The following is a 19,834-nucleotide window of genomic DNA, read 5'->3' on the forward strand; positions in this document are numbered from 1 at the left end:
TTGGTTATTAATAGCATGTTTCATGGCGTCATAATCCGCCAATCAAAAGCCCACGATTTCCGCTCAAGCCTGGGCAATCATACAGGATTCTGAAGTAAAATTAACTCGCGCGCGATACTGGCATTAACTCTCACTAACAAGTATATAAACAACAACATCAAGTTCTTGTCGATGATAAATTGTACTGTCATTGATTACTACGTTTATCAAAATTGTTATAGTCAGTAAGCGTAGTTTGTTTAAATTTCGAAATTTTGTGAATATAATATAGTACTTTATTTCTTTAAATACATTTTGGCGAACTTTTGTTGATTACATTATAATATGAATTATTTAATGTATAAAAAGTTGTTTTGTAATAATATTCATAATTTTATTAATAGATATATAATGCTATTTTTTATTATATGCAAATTCTGTTTTTCCTAAATGATTGTTTTTTTATGAACTTTTTGTATAATTATTGTTTCTCCACATAGATTAATTACTTGAACTTGTTCGTTTTCTTTGTTATTTGTAAACAGCATATTAGATGCTATATTCACAAAGTGTTACGAGATATGATCTTGTAATTCGCGCAATAAAAATGGCGGGCAATAGAAATATTTTGATCTAGTCTTATTACATAAAAAAATTGACAAATTAGGAAATAGTGTAAAAAAATATTGTATTACGGTCATAATTATATATTTTAATCATTTCGAATAAATCCTTTTTCTTAAACATTTTAATATACTTTAAAAAATTATTATAAGCATTATACTGAACATACATAGTATATATACATATCTATATCTAATAACAAGAATATTAGTAAATATGAACCACTTTCGTGGCAGATATACAGTAATTTAAACGTACAATACATAATATGCATTTAAATTCATTCTTTTTATATTTGAATTTGTTTTTTATACTGTTAGTTTAACGCATATCCTAATACATAGGATGTTTCCCTCGCTAGAGGTCTCAAAAGGAAATGTCGTCATTGGCCTGATCACTGTATGTTTGCATACATGAGAATTGGAAATAAGAATGTGAAAATAAGAACGATTTCAAATGAAACATATATACACAACACAGATAATATCGGTTTTCGATGTCGCAATAATATCAGGTCGACGGTTTCTGCTTTGGGATTTCTAGTGAAACTCATCTTGCATAATCATTATGCAAATAGTAAGTACCTAAACATTTAAAAATATAATAAAATATATTTTTTACATATTTATAATGATAATTCTTACTTATATATAAGTAAGGACTGTAAATGCAAATACAAAGTACGTATTTTTATAAAAGCAATTTAATCCATTACCATCATGACATAAAAAATAATTTTCTTAAAGAAAAAATTATTTGTGCTCCTAAAATAAATAAAATTAAATAAACTGATGAAAGTATTCCTATGTGTTTTATATACATAATAAGCAATTTGCATCTAACTATTTTATATTTGCCACAAAACCAAGATCCCTAGGAATCATATATTGTTTTACTATTTCATCTGTTAATTTATTCCTAGCTTCCTGATGTGCAGCTACCAAAGGCTGTAACACTTCAATTAATTCTTTTTTAAGTTCTCCTGTTAAAATTTCTCCACTAATATAACCCTGAAAGTTTACATATTATTATTATATACATATATATATTCTTATATTTATTAATACTAAGGAACACATTTCAATTTTTACTAAACTTACTTTTCTAAGTTGTTCTAATTTTTCGTCATCCTCTAGGAAGAATCGTAACCACTGATATGATATATCAATATCACAATTGCCTCCTAATTGTCTGTGTTCTTCAATAGTAGCTTGTCCTCCTGAGAATGCATGCTTGTTAATTTTATTTTTTATTTGTTTAGCAGTGTCTGTCAAAAATATTGCAGTATTGTTATCACTAGCTGACATTTTTGTTTTAGAGCCTTGTAAAGCTGGAAAGAATATAGAATGTAACAGGGCTGGTTTTGGATAGCCAATTTTTGGTGCAACATCTCTTGTCATTCTAAAGTAGGGATCTTGATCTATAGCACATGGTATTAAACAATTAACTTTTGCATCCTTAAAAATAAAGGGAAAAGTTCCAGAAATTGCTGGAGCAGCTTGAGTTGGCGGAAATGAGATTTTTCCAATAGGATCACTGTCTCCAAATCCAAAAATGCCTTTCACTTGATTAAATGTAACACTTCTTTGTATTCTGATCATATTCTGATAAAATGCAGGATTATTTCCAATATGTTCTAAATTAGAAAAAATAAATGTACTCTCTGGTTTAAATCCAAGAGCAATAATGTCTTTTGCATTATTATAGGCCAATTTAATCGCATCTTCTATTTTTATGTTCTTCCATATTGCTTTCTCATCATCAGTTAGTTGTATGACTAATGGAACACAGAATACTTCTTGAAGCCATTTACAAAACATAAATGGTATAAGATGTCCTAAGTGCATAGAATCTGAACTGGGTCCTCTACCAGTATAAAGGTAAAAAGGTTTTCCTTGTTCATAAAGATTCAAGATAGTATTCATATCTCGATGAGAGAAGAATATTCCTCTTCTAAGAAAATGATGTGGTTTCTGTCCTGTGATTTTCTCAAATCTCGCTAATAGTTCTCCATCGATCTTGGAACTTCCAAATCTTTCTACAATAACAGAGAGAAATCTTCTGAAAAAGTGAAATTATAAGCTAATGTGTATATTCACATGTGCATGTTATCTTTGTCCTCTTTCAAAAAATGGGAAGGATTTATAATCTATGAAATGAAGATAATAAAGCAACAATATATCATTTTATTTTATGTGATAAAAATACTTTTCAAAGATTTTTATGAGAGATATTTTCTATGGAACTCACTAATAAGCTTATCATAATCAATTCCAGTCTCGTTTTTAGTTGCAACATTCCAAGGTGTCACAATATCCTCCTCATCCGCTTTCCCATTTAGTGTTGACGTGTCAATTTCAATTTCTTTCGCTGTCATTTTTCTTTATATTTAATTATTTTCCGATTTTTAGGTGCGATTGTGCAAAGATTCCTAGGAGAAAGATATATCATATGCAACGCAGAGTTGGTTACAAATCAACAGGGTTATGTCGGTCTCCGCATGCTATGTTTCCTGCGCACGCATTTGTACATTCAAGGTAAGAAATTTCAGTAATTTTTTTTGCTGTTGCATCATATACAGTTGATTACAAGTATTATATTTATTAATTTTTTATTAAAATATATTTAAATTTAATTATAATTGTTTTTGTGAGGTTCGAATTATCTAACAAATTATCTGTCAATATAGTAAGTGTGATATATTTTGAACTATGTATTTGAAATACTAACGTCATCTCACGGTGATAAATTCAAATAAATAATGATCTTTATTATTAAATCATGTAATATATTAATGTTTTCTATTGAAATTAGCTATTAGTTATAATCTACATAAAAACTTCGATTTTACAGTTATTTTATTATTTCAATATACAATTAAACTCTAGGATAACTTGTTACTTCTAGTGAGTCTTGTCTAGTTAATGTATTATATCTTTTGGATATATACAAAAACATATGTATTATGTTATATTGCGAATTATAATAAATTTAAAAAAAATCATAGCGTTAGTTTTTGTAATTTTTCTGTTTAAAATTATCTGAAAATTAATTTTATTTTAAAATATGTAAATATAAATAATAATTTGACGATAATGTGTTACAGATGTTTATGGGTAAAATGAATGTTATAGGATGCAAATTTGTTGTTAACAACTGGACAATATAGTAACGTATATTCTTTTCATCAGTATCATGTAAATTTGCAATTTGTGATTCTGTTTTTTATTTGGATATTTCGGTATTTACAAAGAACGATAAAATGTTTTTTCATAAAAATATATCAGTGCCTCTCATTTTGACAAATGTTCTTTTATTTGTACAGAACTTCCAGTATGTATTATAGAGCGATATTAATCTATAACTTAAAATCAAGCATACAAGAATGAATCAAGATTTTCATTCGTTTGTTCCTCCATGATTTATACAAATGGAAGACATTTCATAGAACGAATCGTCGGTAAGGAACTAAAACTATGAAATCTGTTTTTACTACTGTACGTATAATTAAAAAATTGATTGTACATCGTTTGCAGTCGTTAACACAGTGAAGCGTTAGCGTTTACTTTTAGAGATTTCTTTGCATTGTACTAAAAAGAAAATTTTAATTTAGACATCCGCGAGACAGGTAGTAAATCATATTTTACAACTTTCCATATAATATGATGTAAAATTTGTTGAGAATGTAATAAATGCAGCTATACAGGACACTTAAAAATATGCCAACGAGCATAGGATGCAAATAGAACTCGTAGAAACGAAATAGGAAGAATTTATGAATCATAAAATCATTTTTTTTAATAGAATTATTAGTCTGTTCTTATCTATTTTACAAATATATATTACTCAAAACAATTAGAGCATTGCGTTTTTATATCTTTAGTCATATTTTTATCGAATGTCTAATGTATACGCTATTGAATTTTTGTTCTAAAAACAAGTATCATTAAATAGTAAAGTCATTTCACGAGGTAATTCCTTAATTGTTTTGAGTTATTATAAGCTACTGAAAATGCTGAACATTTATCCAAAATACGTAATTTTCAAAATTCACTTCTGTCAACGATTTCTTCCAAGTTTTCTAGGATGTCCTCATGAAGTTAAACTCATACTGTTGAATTGGTTTCCATTTGCGAAATATCTTTACTATTACACACATCTGTATTATTCATTGAACTGAAAAATAGTGTGTTTCTATATGATTGATAGTATGTATAGGTAATATTTGTGCGCACATACATTTAAGCGAGCGCAGGGGAAAATTTGTTTTAAAAAATATCCCAGATGTATGACAAAAATAACTTTGTCTCACGAAGAATCTTCTTATGAACTTATATGTATATAAAAGTAGTTTCGATATTTCATTGGCATTGTGAATAGTTGAGAGGACGATCTAAGTCCCGAGATAATTTTCTTCTTTTCTTTTTTAGAAATCCGAACTAGTGAAGCGACTTTTTATAGCGACGCGATATAAAAATTAGATTTCGATAGAGATACTCATAGATCAATTCAAATGTCAGACCATCAGATTATGTGATTAACACCAGACATTATAAAAAAACAGAATCGATTATGTAGATGATGTCTTATTGTATAATTACAAGCTACTAAGTCGAGGGCTGACGACATCCATATTAGAGTTCGTATATTGAAAATTTTTGGTCCTTACGTTTTCTCTACTGTACAATACTCTTAAATAAATTATATTGGATCTAAGATGATTCTTGCTTTCTGCTTTATCTTTTCTCGCGTAAACAGCGAAACAACGATTTTTTCACGTTACTTTCTCTTTACTAAAACGCTAAACTATCTACATTCTCTGAGCATTCTTACAGAGGATCATTTTATCGCGTATTTGCCTCTAAAATGCCGATAATCAGGTTGCTTAGAATTTTGTGAGGATCGGAACGAGGTTGATTTAAATTTCATATAATACATAACGGTACGTTTCATCATCTTGAACTGTTAGTCATGTGTGTTAAATTAATTAAAATTGGATATGATTAAGTAACTAGTCGAAAGAGAAAATGGAAGTATGAAGTAGAACTTAAATATGGTATAAGTGAGACAGATCTCATTGGCTGTGCAAAAGCAAACGTTATCCATCGATATTTCGTCAGAAAAACTTTTGTTCGCTTGCAAATTTTTAATCAGGTACATACATAAACGGTAATTGTAGTTCACTGTCTTCGTTTACTTGATCTAGGAAAAAGGAAAGGTTTGTAAATCTTGCGCAATCCGCTTGGCACAGTGTTTCGGGTAACGTTTGAACAACGCTGAAATATGTTTAAGTATTGGCCAAGTCAACCGCCATTAGCGAGGCAAAATCTGATAAATATAATCAATATGACGTACGTTTTAAAGGGTATCTATAAATACAAATCGAACCGTCGTTGCTTTTCCAATAGCGATCTCGCTTTATCAGTAGATGATTAATTTAATCAATTATACATTATTCGTCAATGTTCCTCCTTTGACATTTTACGCTTTGAATTATTTTATTTATATTAACATAAGTATGTCAATGTGAATTGTGTAATATATTACAAATTTATATAACGAATTTAATCCTAAGACTCCTTAGATTAAAGTCAGATAAAATTATTCGGAGCAGTTTCTCAATGAATTAATAAGTTTTCGTTTCCTTGAAGCATTCTGTCCAAACGATTATTGTAACTATTCTTAGGAGTTGAAGGATTAATTATCGTCAAACAATTATAGAATTTCCTCTCTCATGTGATCGTTCTATGATCTCGCTAAAGACACGTCGTACTATCACAGTCCAGCTTGAAATGTTCGATTCCATTATTTCACGATAACCTACGTCTCAGTACGTCTCGTTAGAATAAGATAGACAGAATAATTTCTGCATGCAGGCATCAGGCTATTATAAAAATACAGACGTGTAATCGTATCATTATACAACATGGTATGTATACCGTAAAAATCCCAATTCGACGAGCAAAACATCGCGATCGAAAAACAATTCTAAGTAAAGCTTCCTCGTTTTATTTCACCATGTTTGTCTGAACGAACGATTAATTCTATTCACCAACTGCTTCGAAGCATCCACAATAAATCTATACTCTGACACCGACACCACTGTCACCTTTTATTTCCGAAACGAGCTCGATGGTAGGAGTGCAGATTTCTGTAGGTGTCGGTGAGGCAAGCGGGGCTAAATGTGAATTCTTAATAGACATATCCTTTAGGATATAGTCTACTCCTGGTTTGACGCGCAGTCTATTTCGATGTAAAGATGGCTCTAATCTCAAAATCGCACACGATTTCGTTGATAGACAACCGTTTCGAAACATAGACTCCGTGGACTTGCTTTGCAGATCGTTCTCGATCGCTGACTTTTTCAAATTGATCGTCGATCTGGAATTATAAGGAGACAGATTGTGTTCAGAATCAAGTGTGAATTCTTCATTTTCTTCGAACGATGTGAAGATTTCTGAATCAGGTACGGATGGAGCGCTAAAAAACGACTCGCGTAACGACGATGTCAACGCGTCCGGGCACATAAATGGATCGAGGGACGTCAGATCGTTGAGATCGCTGCCACTGTTACAAACTTGAAAATTGTTCACCGAGTAGGACGAAGGGAACGCCTGATGTTCGGTGACTACGTTGGACAGAATCTCTTGGCTTCTCGACGACTCTGACCACTTCGAGTCCGAGGGTCTTCTCGAGCTGAATCTCGTCGAATCGTGCTCAACGAAGATAGGGTCTGGTAATCTCCCTTCTCGACACCTTTCTGAGTTTTTCAACAAGGCTTCGAATAGATCGATGGGTTCTATTGGTGCTATTTGACCCGACAATACCATATTATTTGAGGAACTATCATGACTAGATTTGTTATTGATTGATTCGCGGTCTTCGCTATAATCTTCAATATTTAACAAGACGGATGGTATCACAGGGTCTGAATGTCTAACTGGACTCCTCCTATTACCCATCGGAGATTTTAAGCAATCGATACTAATGGAAGGCTTCGACGTTTCAGAGTTCTTCGTGTCTTCTTCTTGTAGAGGAGCAAGAGGAAGTGGATCTATGGGACTCGGTGGTTCCGAGTGTATTGTCGGTACTGCCAGACTCTCCATGACTCTGTAAGGCTCTAACAATCTTACGTGTGTCATCGGTTCGATGGTATTGATCGATTCGGAATGTTTCAGTATTTCCATGTTTCTTCGCATTTGTAATACTTTGAAAGCTGGATCTGTTCTGGGCTCCAAGTACCTCGGAGTATTATCCACATGAACAAGATTGGCTAATTTGTTAGAAGTAATTGTTATGTGCTTCGGAGACGTCTTCTGCCTTGGGCTATCCAACAAGCTCGACCTCGTACTATCCGGGGTGGACGGCGGCGTGTAATTGTTCTGAAGTCTGAGGTTTAGATTCGGACTGTTTCGATCGAAGGGACTATTAATCTTCAACCGTGGTCGTGGATAAATTTGAAGTCGCTTCTGATTCTCCAATTGTCGAGATAGCATAACGTGTTTAGCCAATCCACCCTCGTACTTATTATTGTGATCCAAATTCTGTACAGAGTATCTATGAGCTTCGGTGGTGTTCCCACCTGTTGGAAGTCGAAGATTCACCTCTGAAGAGATTGCGATCGCCGATTTGATATTAGGATCAGACATCGAACAAAGATTCGAATTTCTTCTTTTGCAATTGATAGGACTCAAACCGTTGTGGAAATCTTTTGTGTGCACTATGGGACTGTTAGCGCTTAGCACGGGGTCTGACATAGTATTCATTTGCAATACTTTGCGATTCAACGTTACGTCGCTCTTCAAATTCTGATAGGAGATGAACTTCGGTTCCGACGCCTTCGAAAAATTCTTACTAGTGAGCCTCTTGTGATTCAATCTTCGCAGGTGCCTAATTTTATTGAACGTTGGATCCAGAAGATATTTCAGATTTTTGATCTTGTCGATATTGTGATTCGAGTCGATCATGTGATTCCGATCGATGATGTACTTTAGATCAAGCATTTTCGTGAGATCGTGGATATTCTCCTCGACGATGTCTGCTTGTCTACTCTCAGAAGACGTATGATCCATGTTCCTTTCTGGTGAGATGTCTGTGTGCTTTCCTGACACTTCCAGGCCTCGCCTGCTTGTGTACAAAGTGTTGTTTTGTTTTGTGGCGAAACAATCTTCCACAGGATGCCTTCTATCATCGTTGCTGTTGTTCACCTCGGCTAATTCCATATTCGTATTGGAACCACGTCTCATTGGTGAGCAACCGTAACGGCTGGGTGTCACTCCGAGGAAAGCAGCCAGCTTCTTGGTAATCTTAACCACTGCAACCCTCATTTCGCCGTGATGGAAAGCGTAAATCCATGGATTCACGCCACTGTGCGCCATAATGGGCAGTCCAAGCCATACGACCGCCCATTCGGTAAGAATGTTGGTACCGCAAAAAATATCCAGCAGCATGCAGGTCTGTAAAGCAAATTTACCTTATGTTAAGAAGGTAATTTCAGCCTGCTTCGATTTTTGTTGCTTGATCTTATGGGAGGGTTCTGATTTATGTCGTGTGAAACGTTCAACAAGGAAATGAGAAGCGATTAGAGCAGTTTATGCTAAAGTTTCTTTCAATTGATTTTGTTTATAATTTATACGATAAATTTTCTCCAATATTTCTCAAATTTAAGATGATGTATAATATAAGAGAGGAGAATATATTAAAGAAAAATGTAAGATTAAGAAACATTGGCTAAACTTCAGAAAATTTTGTCATTATCTTCATAGATGTATGCTTCTCCCGTTCACTTGATCTATATGGATGGCGTTAATCTATTTATAACATTCAAAGGTTGAATAATACGCTTGAGCTACATCGTTATAAATATGTCCATGTAATACGTGAACTAAAATGGGAATTATTTGTCTTGATCTTTGTTAATGAAAGTTAGTAGATTGTGTATGGAACTAAAATCCATATGTATTTGAATTTTGGTGAATTTTATCTTTACATGGGATTTGAAGAAGTCATATAGAACATTATTAGTATCAGGTATGTAAATATGAAACCGGAATTTTTGTATAGAAAATACACGTTTATTGTATGAAAATGATTAAAAATATTTTATTCAAAGTATTGCCCATCGCTAGCTATACATTTTTCCCACCTGTCTGGCAATTGGTGGATGCCACGCCAAAAAAAACTGTCTCTCTTTTGAGGCAAACCAGTCATCGAGCCATTTTCGTACATTTTCGTAAGAAGTGAAGTGCTGGTCAGAAAGTGCGTGTCCCATCGATGCAAATAAATAGTAATCGGACGGACCCAAGTCTGGTGAGTAAGCCGTGTGCGAAAGTATTTCCCAACTGAACGTTTCGATCGTTTCCTTGACCGGTTTTGCTGTATATTATGGTGCATTATCATGAAGCAAAATTACTTTGTGTTGCCTTTTTTGATATTCTGGTCGATTTTCACGCAAAGCTCGATTCAAATCGATCATTTGTTATCGGTAGCGCTCAGTATTAACGATTTCGCCAGGTTTTAATAGCTTAATTCGCTGTCTTGAAACTTTTTCGGTGGTCTTCCACGTTCTTCGTTCCTCACGTCAAAATTGCCACTTCTGAATTTTTTAAACCACTCAAAGCACTGTGATTTACCAAGAGCATGCTCACCGTAAGCTTCGGCAAGTATTCGATGCGATTCTGCAGCAGTTTTCTTCAAATGGTAACAGAAAATCAATGCTGTCCGCAAATCGTAGTTTCTAGGCACAAAATTTGACATGTTCAACGCTATTACAAACTATGCTGTTGTATGAAACTTGTATTGTTCTGAGTCGAAAATGTTTGTGAGATGCCAACAAAGACTTTTGGCATCAATGACTATTGATATGAGTGATAACTACATTATCAGCTAGGGCCATCTATAGGCAAATTCCGGGTTCATACTTACAGACCTGATATGTCGTTCCATATACATGATTGAAAAAAGACGCATAATTTTTTCCGATGGCAAAGTCTTTATTTAGCCTGATTCTACTTTGATGTCGTTGTTTATAAATATTCAGTTGGAATTTAATAATATGATTTCATTCTTATGACAAAATACTAATAACACTACTAATGTGCTACGTATCTACTAATGTCGAGGATCTAAAAAATTTTGTAAAAATGATCACATTACTTCTGTATTAATTGTTATTAAATCATTAACAATTATTTTTGTATTATATGACTGTATTGATTATTTTGACTTTAAGATCAAATACATATAAATTTTTACCGATAAAGATCTTTTTTATTGATACATATTTTAACAAATAAGTTGCAGTTGACAGTTCTTTAAAAAGCTTTAAACTTTTTTTATTAAGGTGGGGATATATAAAAAATTTTCCTATATTTGTAAACGCTTTGTAGCTTTTTATAAATGAACGACGCTTCTACCACTGGAGTGACAAACTGAACGATAAAATAAAAATTCGTAAAATTGTCTTGGATAAAGTTTATTCGATTAATTTATCGCAACGAATTTTCACAGAACTAAGAGGAAAAATCGCTAAAATCGCTCGCATTTGTTAGTTTTGTCATCCAATGAAATTGTTTATAATTGTTGCCCTCCTAGGAGCTGTTCTTTTAACGATAAAAAAAATGGTAGGCTATTTAGAATACTTCTCCAAGAGTTTTCCTCGAGCTAAATTCTTTTTCTTCACAGTTAGAAGACGCCCATTTCTGCTGCTTCTTCGTTACCACAATTTCGGAGGTTGTGTCGTTTTTCAACCTCCTTCTTCGTGAAACTTTTCCTCGTGGAATGGAGATTGACGGGTTACGGAAACCTCATTACCACGTCGATTCACGCAACATCAATCGATTGCCAATGACCCAAGGACGGAATTTACTATCAGCTAACTCTATTTTATTTTTGCTTTTATATATAAAAAAATGAAATATAAATTACTTAATTAAATTACAATTTATACACATAGAATTAAATATTTTATTTGAAAAAATAATTTTGTTTTCAACCTAGGAGTGAACATTCTTTTTCTGTTATAATCTGGGTCGAGCCAAGTTACAGTTTGAGTATTGGTTTTCGAATGCGGTAAAATTGCAAACAAATTGTGCCTCAAAGGTTTCATTTTGCAAAAATAAAACGAAAAAGTTTTGCAAGCTGGTGGATCGTGCACAGATGCAAATTTATTTCAGAGATTATATTTAACGTTAGAAAATACAACGAGTATCTTAGTATATTTGTTTTGTTATTAACATTATTGTTCTGTTTATTATGACTTATGATTTATTATGTAGCAAAATCAGCCTAGCTCATGTTAGCTTCATGTTACGCTAAGTTGTCACGTCGCTTGCATCTTATTATATTAGTTAAAAACTGATGATCTCATTTCGAAACTTTTTCTCTTTCATATTTGGCTTCGTAGAGTGCTTATTAAATTTTCTACATCATTCGCGTTATACGTATTTTCCTGGACTATGGTTTACAAGTAATACTGTATTGCAACCTTTACGGCAAGTAAACTACCCATTATGTGTTTTAATTGGAAATTAACGTTTTTTTTTCTCAAGTAATTAAAACCCGGTAACTAATAAGGGTGTAATGAAGGCAAACAAAAATAGCCAGCATAAAGCTACGCAACTAGGCAAATGCTGCATTCTAAACAAAATTTTCAATTAATTTTAAATTTCAGCTTCAAATATAATTTCCTCGAGATATATGCATTTTATAAATATAAAGCCATAATTGTACTATACACTAATCGTAACTATGGAATTTTTAATTCTTATGCAGGTACAAAGTGCAAAAAGATAGAAAACCTGATTAGTAGATTACACAAAATCTGATTGAAAGAAAGCAAAATCGAATGGTTAAACTACTGTATTCATCAACATAGGGAACATATACTAATTTTACTTTTGCTTGAGATATAATCAGAGGACAAAATTGGGTTGGGAAACATCATTCGATGTAATTTTATATATTTTCAATAATTTAAAAATGTTTAAATACTTACAAATTTGGTGTAACGCGCAGTGTAGAAATATAAAATACAAAGAAGCATAATCTAAGGAGAAGTACGTATTTAACATGCACACCATGACGTTCTTAAATTTTACATCAGTGTTACGTTACGAGCATGCATGCCAGGCAAAGTAGAAATGATGTTGCGTAACTCCGATGTGCAAGTAGTATGAGAGTAATAATAGCGAAACAACGCACGTTGGCGTTGCGCGTCGAAAGGAATGCTAATTTATAAGAATTTACGCGCATAGGGTGGTTCGATTACAAATGGAGATCTATTTGGTTGACCGTGTGCGGTCGCATAGGAGACCATCTACTCACTTGAAAGGGAAGCCAGAAGATGAGAAACGCGCCGACCGTGACTGCTAGTGTTTGACCGTAGCGTGGTAATGCCAGGGTCTGCGTCTGGTGTCTGAACGATAGTTCTACCGTGTAAATCGCACGTGCGTGTGCACGTGCCACCAGATACACGTACATGTAGCAACCGAGGAGAACGAGAGCACTGGGTGCCCATACTGCCACTACCAGGAACACCCTTACTGGCGGGAGCACCGCTGCACCGAACCTGCAGTTGCCACTGTGACAGAAAGCAAATTAATTTCACTCGTTAGTTCAGCGATCGAGTTATATAATTGCGTCGATTCGAATATTGTTTGATTCGATGGTGCACGCGCCTGTTAATTTCCGTTACACGTATGCCAGGTGCTTCGGCAAGGTTAAGGCCTGTTTGTCAATTCCACGAAATTTTTTTGGAAAGTGCTTTGTGATTAATTTCAATGATTTGCTTTGTTGATTTGCAATTTTAGGTTGTTTATTAAAGATTCGAAAAAATGTGGATTATTCAAAGTACTGATACAGCTATCCTGTTTAATATACAGTGGTGTCTTAATGCTTGATTTTATCTACTTGGTATTTTGATTTTCAATGCTATGAACAGTTTTAAGAAATCATAAATTACTTAATATAAATTCGAGAAAAATGTGGATTATTTGAAGTGTTGATACTGCTGTATTTTAAGATAGTAGTGTGCTGATGACTGAGTTTAACCATTTGGTATAGATCGTTCTGGAATTCTATGATTTAAGAGTTTAGGTCGATGATCGCTATTTCTTCAAGACGTTTGTTTATTCAACTATTAGATCGGAAGATAATTCTTTCTTCGACTACGTTTCATAATTATTTACCTTTACTTGAAAAAATTAACGGGGTTATGTAAACTTTGTAGATGTAATCTATCGTTTGATGTTTAATGGATACAAGGAGATTAGATTGCGTTTATTATAGTAACGCAAACACGACACGTGGCGCGGTTAAAATAACATTACTCTATATTGGTTGGATAACCATGCAATTCATGCTTCAATCCGTGACTTTTACTGTAAATCATGCATATGTTTTCTGCATATTGCATCGTAATCCTAATATGGCACGGTTGTAATTCAGGGACCAATTGTCGATCCCAATAAGGCATCGCGTAAAAAAAGGAGAGTGATAAATCTTAATTTAACTGATAATTTATTACAGAATTGATTATGTACATATATTTAATTCGTGTACATTTCATTTTTATATTCGAAAGAATCTTTCTATTCTATTTTATATTACAGTAGAGTTACAAAATTGTAACACGTAAAATGAAGACAGAATAGAAAATCACAGCACGCATGCATCCCTAATGAACTTTACATTTTGTTACGTTCCGATGAAGTATGTAAAAAATAGAAGTAGAAAATTAACTACGTTTGTTTACAGGAACAGAAATTGGCCTTGCTATTTTTTTGCACTGTCGGTGCAAAATGTGAAAAAGGCGCAGGCTCGATTGGAACACATGATTGTATTTCCTAGTTTTATACTACTGTCCGTTCGACCCGTCGGTTGTTTGAGGAACGTGACTAGTGAGCAATCTGATTTTAGCAATTTTCGAAATGTTTGTTCAATAGGATTCAACTGCTGTGCAGAATTAGCAAAAGTTCCTACCGCGTGCATTTTAATTTATAACAATACTCATAGGAAATTCTGATTCTCGGAAGAATTAATAGAATAAAAGAAATTTAGTTACAAACTTCGCGTTTTTATTTAATTAAACTTATTTTACGCGCTTTCAGAGTGAGATTTTTGTTGACAATAATAACTATTAAGACATTAAAATTTTTCAAAATTTTTGTACCAATTTTTCATCATTTTTAATTCAATTATTCAGTAATTTGTATTCTAAAAATTTCTCATCACCTTTAACTCACATTTATTTATTTACTGACCTTTATACCTTCACTCTTCGAATGAACATATTCTTTATGTTATAAACAATGCAATTTACAATCTTTTCCAACATGAGAAAATCCTATAACATTTGAATTTAATTAACAAACGAAAATTCAAAATGGTAAGAGATATACATGTCAGAAATGAAGATTTTCAATAAAAACAATAAATCTATTTGTTTTCTTCACCAGGTGTATAATTTACCACTTGAACGATATTGATTTTCAGCGTTCATCATCTTTATAGAATTACCTAAAGAATAAATTAATGTTTATAATTATTAATTATCGTAATTATTATAAATTAATGTTAATAACATTTATTTCCATTATTTAAATTTATTGTATTTATTTATATATTAGGCTTTCATCTTTTGTAAACATAATCTATAATAATTAGCTCATATACAGACCTACAGATAGACCTACATGCTCAAATAACATATTCTATCACTTACAACATTTTTCATCGTGAATTTCCACATGGAATTTATATCCGTTTGACCATTTCTACTAAAAAATGTTTTTGCCATTTACATTGTTTACTATATCGGTTCATTAATGAAACTAAAACTAAAAGAAGATTGAAGCGGCTCTCACCTGTGTGGTTGAGTTTCTCCTGGTATTTTGGCGTAGATCAAAGGTGAGAGGCCGACAATGATCGCGTAGATCCAGAACACGGCGATGTACTTCTCGATGCTGCTGTGAGTGATGATGTTCTTGTACCTGAGGGGCTGTGCAAGCGACGTCAACCGGTCTACAGCGATTGCCACAGTCACCAGCACGCTCACGCTGCACAGTGCAATCACGATGCAGTATGGTACGATGCACAACGTGGAAACGCCATTTTCCGGCAGCCCAGATAACTCTAGATGCATCCCAAAGGGCATGAACACACCGACCTGCGTGCAAGTAATATCCGATTTGCATATGCTGGATGATTAGAGGCGAGAATCATCTCTACGACCTCTTCGGAACTTACTCTATAAACAACAGACATTGGGCAAAATGAAAGTTTTATAATAAACGTACGTATGTTTCCAAGCGTTCCTTAACGTTTACGCTTGCAGTTCGTGTAGAACGTAAAATTAAACAGAGTTCAAAGCCATTTTCAGTAGTAATATTGCGAACATTCTCTAAAGAGGAATTATTCAGAGAGGGTGAGTTGCTGTATGTTGGGATATTATAACAGAGTGTGCTTTAGGTCATTAGCAGCAGGTGACAACGTATACGTGGTTTGTTTCTAGGTTGAACTGTTCAAAACAAACTATTTCGATGTAGGATCAGATTGTAAGATCTCGTTCGTTTCGATATAGTCTATGATTAAGTATAAGAAAAGGTGCCGTATCGATAAAGGTTTATTATGTTGAGCCAGAGTGACTTGAGTTTTTTTATGAACCATCCATGATAATGTTTAATTATCACGATTTATGTTTATGTTGTCTGTGTTCGATTTATTATATCATATAAATTATTTGTATTTATGGTATACATAAAATATAAAGGAGTTTGATTGATTAATTTTGGGTAGCCCTGTATACTAAAAGTGAAACGTGTCAACATCAATCGCGGCGGAAGGACTATCGTACGAGTTGCAGCGGGGATAGAATCCTCGCCTCGTCCCGTTTTCTGATTGATTAGCTGACTAATTAAAATATCCCGTTAGACGATCAATCTCGAGAAACAATGGGGCACTTCAATGTTGATATCTCCTTTGAAACGGATTCTAATAAAAGCCAAGTATTGACGATATTGATCTATAATTCTTTACATTCTATTTTTAACTTGATTAAGTCATTTAATTTAATTAATTTATTATTGAATAACATTATTTTATCGACAATATTTGAATACTACAGGCGAAGAACATGATAGGTCAAATTTCCTGTTTTTTGTCAAAATTCAGTATGTCGTCAATAAATTCTACATCGAAGCTACTTTCTTATTTAATTTGGGGATTAGATGTGCTTTTTTTGTTACCATTCTGAACACTAAAAAGTACCAAGAATATTAATTGTATAAATTAATCTCTCTTAAGATATTGTGTCTCTTAAGAATTTATCACCTATTTTCAAAAGAATTAATGTTTGTTTTCAGCCAATAAGTGACATAAGAGTAAAGAAAACTGTGTGATCGTCAACTACGTCATATTAAAATTCTTCTGTTTAATTATAGGGTGATATTAAAATTAAAAACTAAAAAAAAAATATACCTGTCATGTTTCTTCTTCTATGATTTCTATTTACAAGAGAGAGAAGGATAAAAAACTGGACTAATTCAACACATCGATGTCGATCACGTCTCAATGGTTGCCATAGTTAAAATTACTTGATGGCTTACCCCAAAGTCGCTGACGGCCAAAGAGACTAGTAGGTAATTGGATGCAGTCCGTAACCTTTTGTACCTATAGAAGGCGGCCAGGATAATGGAGTTCCCGACGACGGTGATCGGTGATAAAATGTAGACTATCGACATCGCCAAAACCACCGAAACGGGATTGACGTCCAGCCGTGTATCGATCTTGGTAACCGTCGGTATAAGAGCGGTCGTCAATTCCCCGGAAACGGTGGACGGCAGCGGGTCCGTGGCGGGCGTTGACATTGTAATTTAGAAGCTCTCCGCGCGTTTCCCTTCGGCTCTGCGTCTTCAAGTGAGATTCCGCTCGTAAACGTGTCCTTCGTAGGACGACATGACGCAATCACCAGATCACGTCGATGAAAATTTCGTGAAAATCTTTAATTGTCCGATAATAACCTCGTACTTCTGGCGTATCGCTCGATGCGGAAGTCTTCTAAAAATTTTATCGAATATTATTTTATCGAAGAGTTTTTTTCTACCCCGAGGGTCATTGACATTTAAATTCAGAACACTATCGGCGCAAAGAGTCAGGACATTTTTTAATTTCTAACAAAATGTAACCTAATGATCACACTGTGGTTACTTTTTGCACCTTCAAATTTTCTATGAATGCATAAAAATTAATAGTTTGCTAATGGCAAAGTCATTCATGTTTCGCTTCCACATACTAACTTATTAGTATGTTATTATGTTATCTATAAATCTAGGTTTGTAATTAAAAGTCTAAAATTCGTAATTTAAAAAGATAGTTGTAATTAAAGACTAAAACGAAGAGGAAGAAATTCTTCTATTTGAGCCACATTGAAACCAAACTGGTCAACTATCTATCTATCTTTTTCAAGAGTTAAACATTAATTACGTATTCTAGAAGTAAGATAATAAATGTTTCAGAAAGTGATGTTGATAGATTTGGTTAAGCTTCTAGGTGGGTTACTTATCTTCGCTATAAAAGAGTCCTCTCAAAAACTCTCATTTCTATATTATAAACGTGACATTTTATACTTAGAAGTTGTTTCGTTCTCGAGATAAAAGAGTAACGATCAATTTTACTAACCTTTTGTGCTTTTACAGGAATCGTCCGGAGCCATGGTAAAAATTTGACATCCGCCACTAAAGGAGAAACGTCGTTATTTCAAATCGTATGATTTAGGGTCCTGGCAATAAATTCCTCGTGAAATCAGCATCGGTTTGGGACTACGTTTCGCATCGGAAATGGAGGCCGGAAATCGCTCGATTTGGGTAATGTACAACCTTGGCCCGTTTTCTTTTCACACCGTTTGGCCTCGACTTTTACGACTTGCGCAACATCACCTTTGCCTCGAACTTGCTGAAGACAAACATCCGTATTCTGTCACACAATTGCCTTATATTATCGAATGTTTTTTTTTTACGGTTCGTGAAACGTCGTTCGCTTGATAAGTATCAGATACGTACGGTTACGTGCAACAATTATAGATACAGTACGTATATTTATCGTGCTTTTAGAACACGTTACATATATGAAAGGATTACTTCGTAGAATGTTTTGTAGCCACTGTATAATATCATGCGTAATGACTAGTCTGCGGATGTTTATGTATATTTGGAAAATTGAAGAATGCAAAAACCTACAAAATGTATAGAATATGCAAAAGTATATAAAATATTTAAAGTAGAGGATTTATTATAATATTGTATTTGATACATGGACTAAATTTTTGTCTAGGTTCAATTTCCTTAGTTATGTTTATACAAACATAAAAATGCATAGACATCCGTAGTCTACTATTGGCTGTTGAAGAATGAGAAAACGATAATAAAATTGAGAAAGAAAAATGTAATGTCCGTATTCCTCCAATACTTGATTATAGTAAAATGTGTAACACAAAACTCGTAGAAATAGATGTAAACAGCAATGTTCATTGTATTCGAAGAATAAAATTGGCTTGTTGGGTACATTAAATCGAGCTTGGAAGAAGCTCTAGCAAATACGAACAGCATCGATCTATCGGAAAATTCCTTTATTTGATTCTCGGTTCTTTAACGTTACAGATAACTTGGAAACTTTTATCCGCTCACGTTTTGCATATTCATCAATCGATTATATTTTACATTTCGGTCCTCGGATAATCGTAATAAATGTGTAGTCCTCTAGAATCATTGAGTTCAAAACACGAAAACCGTGATTTTTCACCTCGTTGAAAGGAAATACGCGATCGTGAATAAATTGTTTTCGACGAATAAAATTATCGTTACACTAATCTAAATTTCATCATTTGGTCTCGATGGACAAATGGACGGAAGCACTTTTACAGCTCTGATATTTTCGCACATATACACTATTGATTGCTTATAAGTAGTATTATTAAATATTAAATTGCATTTCTTATAAATATCCGGATACTCTCATTGATTTGAAAGAAAAGAAATGGTTGTGTGTCAGTTCGCTTAGAATGATTAAATTAATTAAAATAATAATGAGTAAAAGTTATTATTTATAATATTTTCTATAAAAAAGTGACAAACTGTAAATTGAAATTACTTATTGAAGAACTTAAATATCATTATTTCAATAATTATCGCAGTCTTCCTATCTATTTGAAAGAAGTTTCTTTATCTGACATAGAACA

At 33.4% G+C, this 19,834-nt stretch overlaps 3 protein-coding genes and 1 long non-coding RNA gene across 9 annotated transcripts in view; 2 read left to right on the top strand and 2 right to left on the bottom strand.

Annotated features, from left to right (window-relative positions):
- The window catches only part of LOC138186527 (uncharacterized), a 51,566-nt gene that overhangs the window by 108 nt on the left and 31,624 nt on the right, over nucleotides 1-19,834 (top strand). The window contains exons 1-3 of one of the 5 annotated variants that reach the window (XR_011174904.1): nucleotides 1-224; nucleotides 948-1,179; nucleotides 1,922-2,057. The exons of 1 other annotated variant lie outside the window; for it this stretch is intronic. The gene's annotated coding sequence lies outside the window, so the exon portion shown is untranslated. Of the gene's footprint in view, nucleotides 225-947; nucleotides 1,180-1,921; nucleotides 2,058-19,834 lie in introns of those variants that run through there. 3 more of the 5 variants (XR_011174906.1, XR_011174907.1, XR_011174905.1) reach the window with 3 other exon arrangements.
- On the bottom strand, nucleotides 1,289-3,122 carry TrpRS (Tryptophanyl-tRNA synthetase). Of its 2 annotated transcripts, none has more exons than XM_069126497.1 (3): nucleotides 2,854-3,122; nucleotides 1,704-2,641; nucleotides 1,289-1,613 (listed from the first exon to the last, which is right to left on the bottom strand). In XM_069126497.1, exons 1-3 carry the CDS (start codon nucleotides 2,978-2,980, stop codon nucleotides 1,446-1,448), a joined length of 1,233 nt encoding a protein of 410 aa, XP_068982598.1. In that variant the 5' UTR covers nucleotides 2,981-3,122; the 3' UTR covers nucleotides 1,289-1,445. The 2 variants fall into 2 exon arrangements, with proteins under 2 accessions (XP_068982598.1, XP_068982599.1); XM_069126498.1 differs by having other exon boundaries at nucleotides 1,704-2,664; nucleotides 2,854-2,994.
- LOC138186531 (uncharacterized) lies at nucleotides 3,052-3,988 on the top strand. The gene is made up of 3 exons (XR_011174908.1): nucleotides 3,052-3,140; nucleotides 3,710-3,800; nucleotides 3,929-3,988. It is a non-coding gene; the product is annotated as an uncharacterized LOC138186531 (long non-coding RNA).
- LOC138186526 (uncharacterized) lies at nucleotides 3,735-18,420 on the bottom strand. Its single transcript, XM_069126491.1, has 5 exons — nucleotides 18,280-18,420; nucleotides 17,208-17,658; nucleotides 15,468-15,769; nucleotides 12,928-13,183; nucleotides 3,735-9,059 (listed from the first exon to the last, which is right to left on the bottom strand). The coding sequence occupies exons 2-5, from the start codon at nucleotides 17,466-17,468 to the stop codon at nucleotides 6,684-6,686; spliced, it is 3,195 nt and encodes a 1,064-aa protein (XP_068982592.1). The 5' UTR covers nucleotides 17,469-17,658; nucleotides 18,280-18,420; the 3' UTR covers nucleotides 3,735-6,683.

Source organism: Bombus flavifrons, chromosome 13 (assembly GCF_040668555.2).
Source record: "Bombus flavifrons isolate JBK064 chromosome 13, iyBomFlav1_principal, whole genome shotgun sequence".
NCBI lineage: Eukaryota > Metazoa > Arthropoda > Insecta > Hymenoptera > Apidae > Bombus > Bombus flavifrons.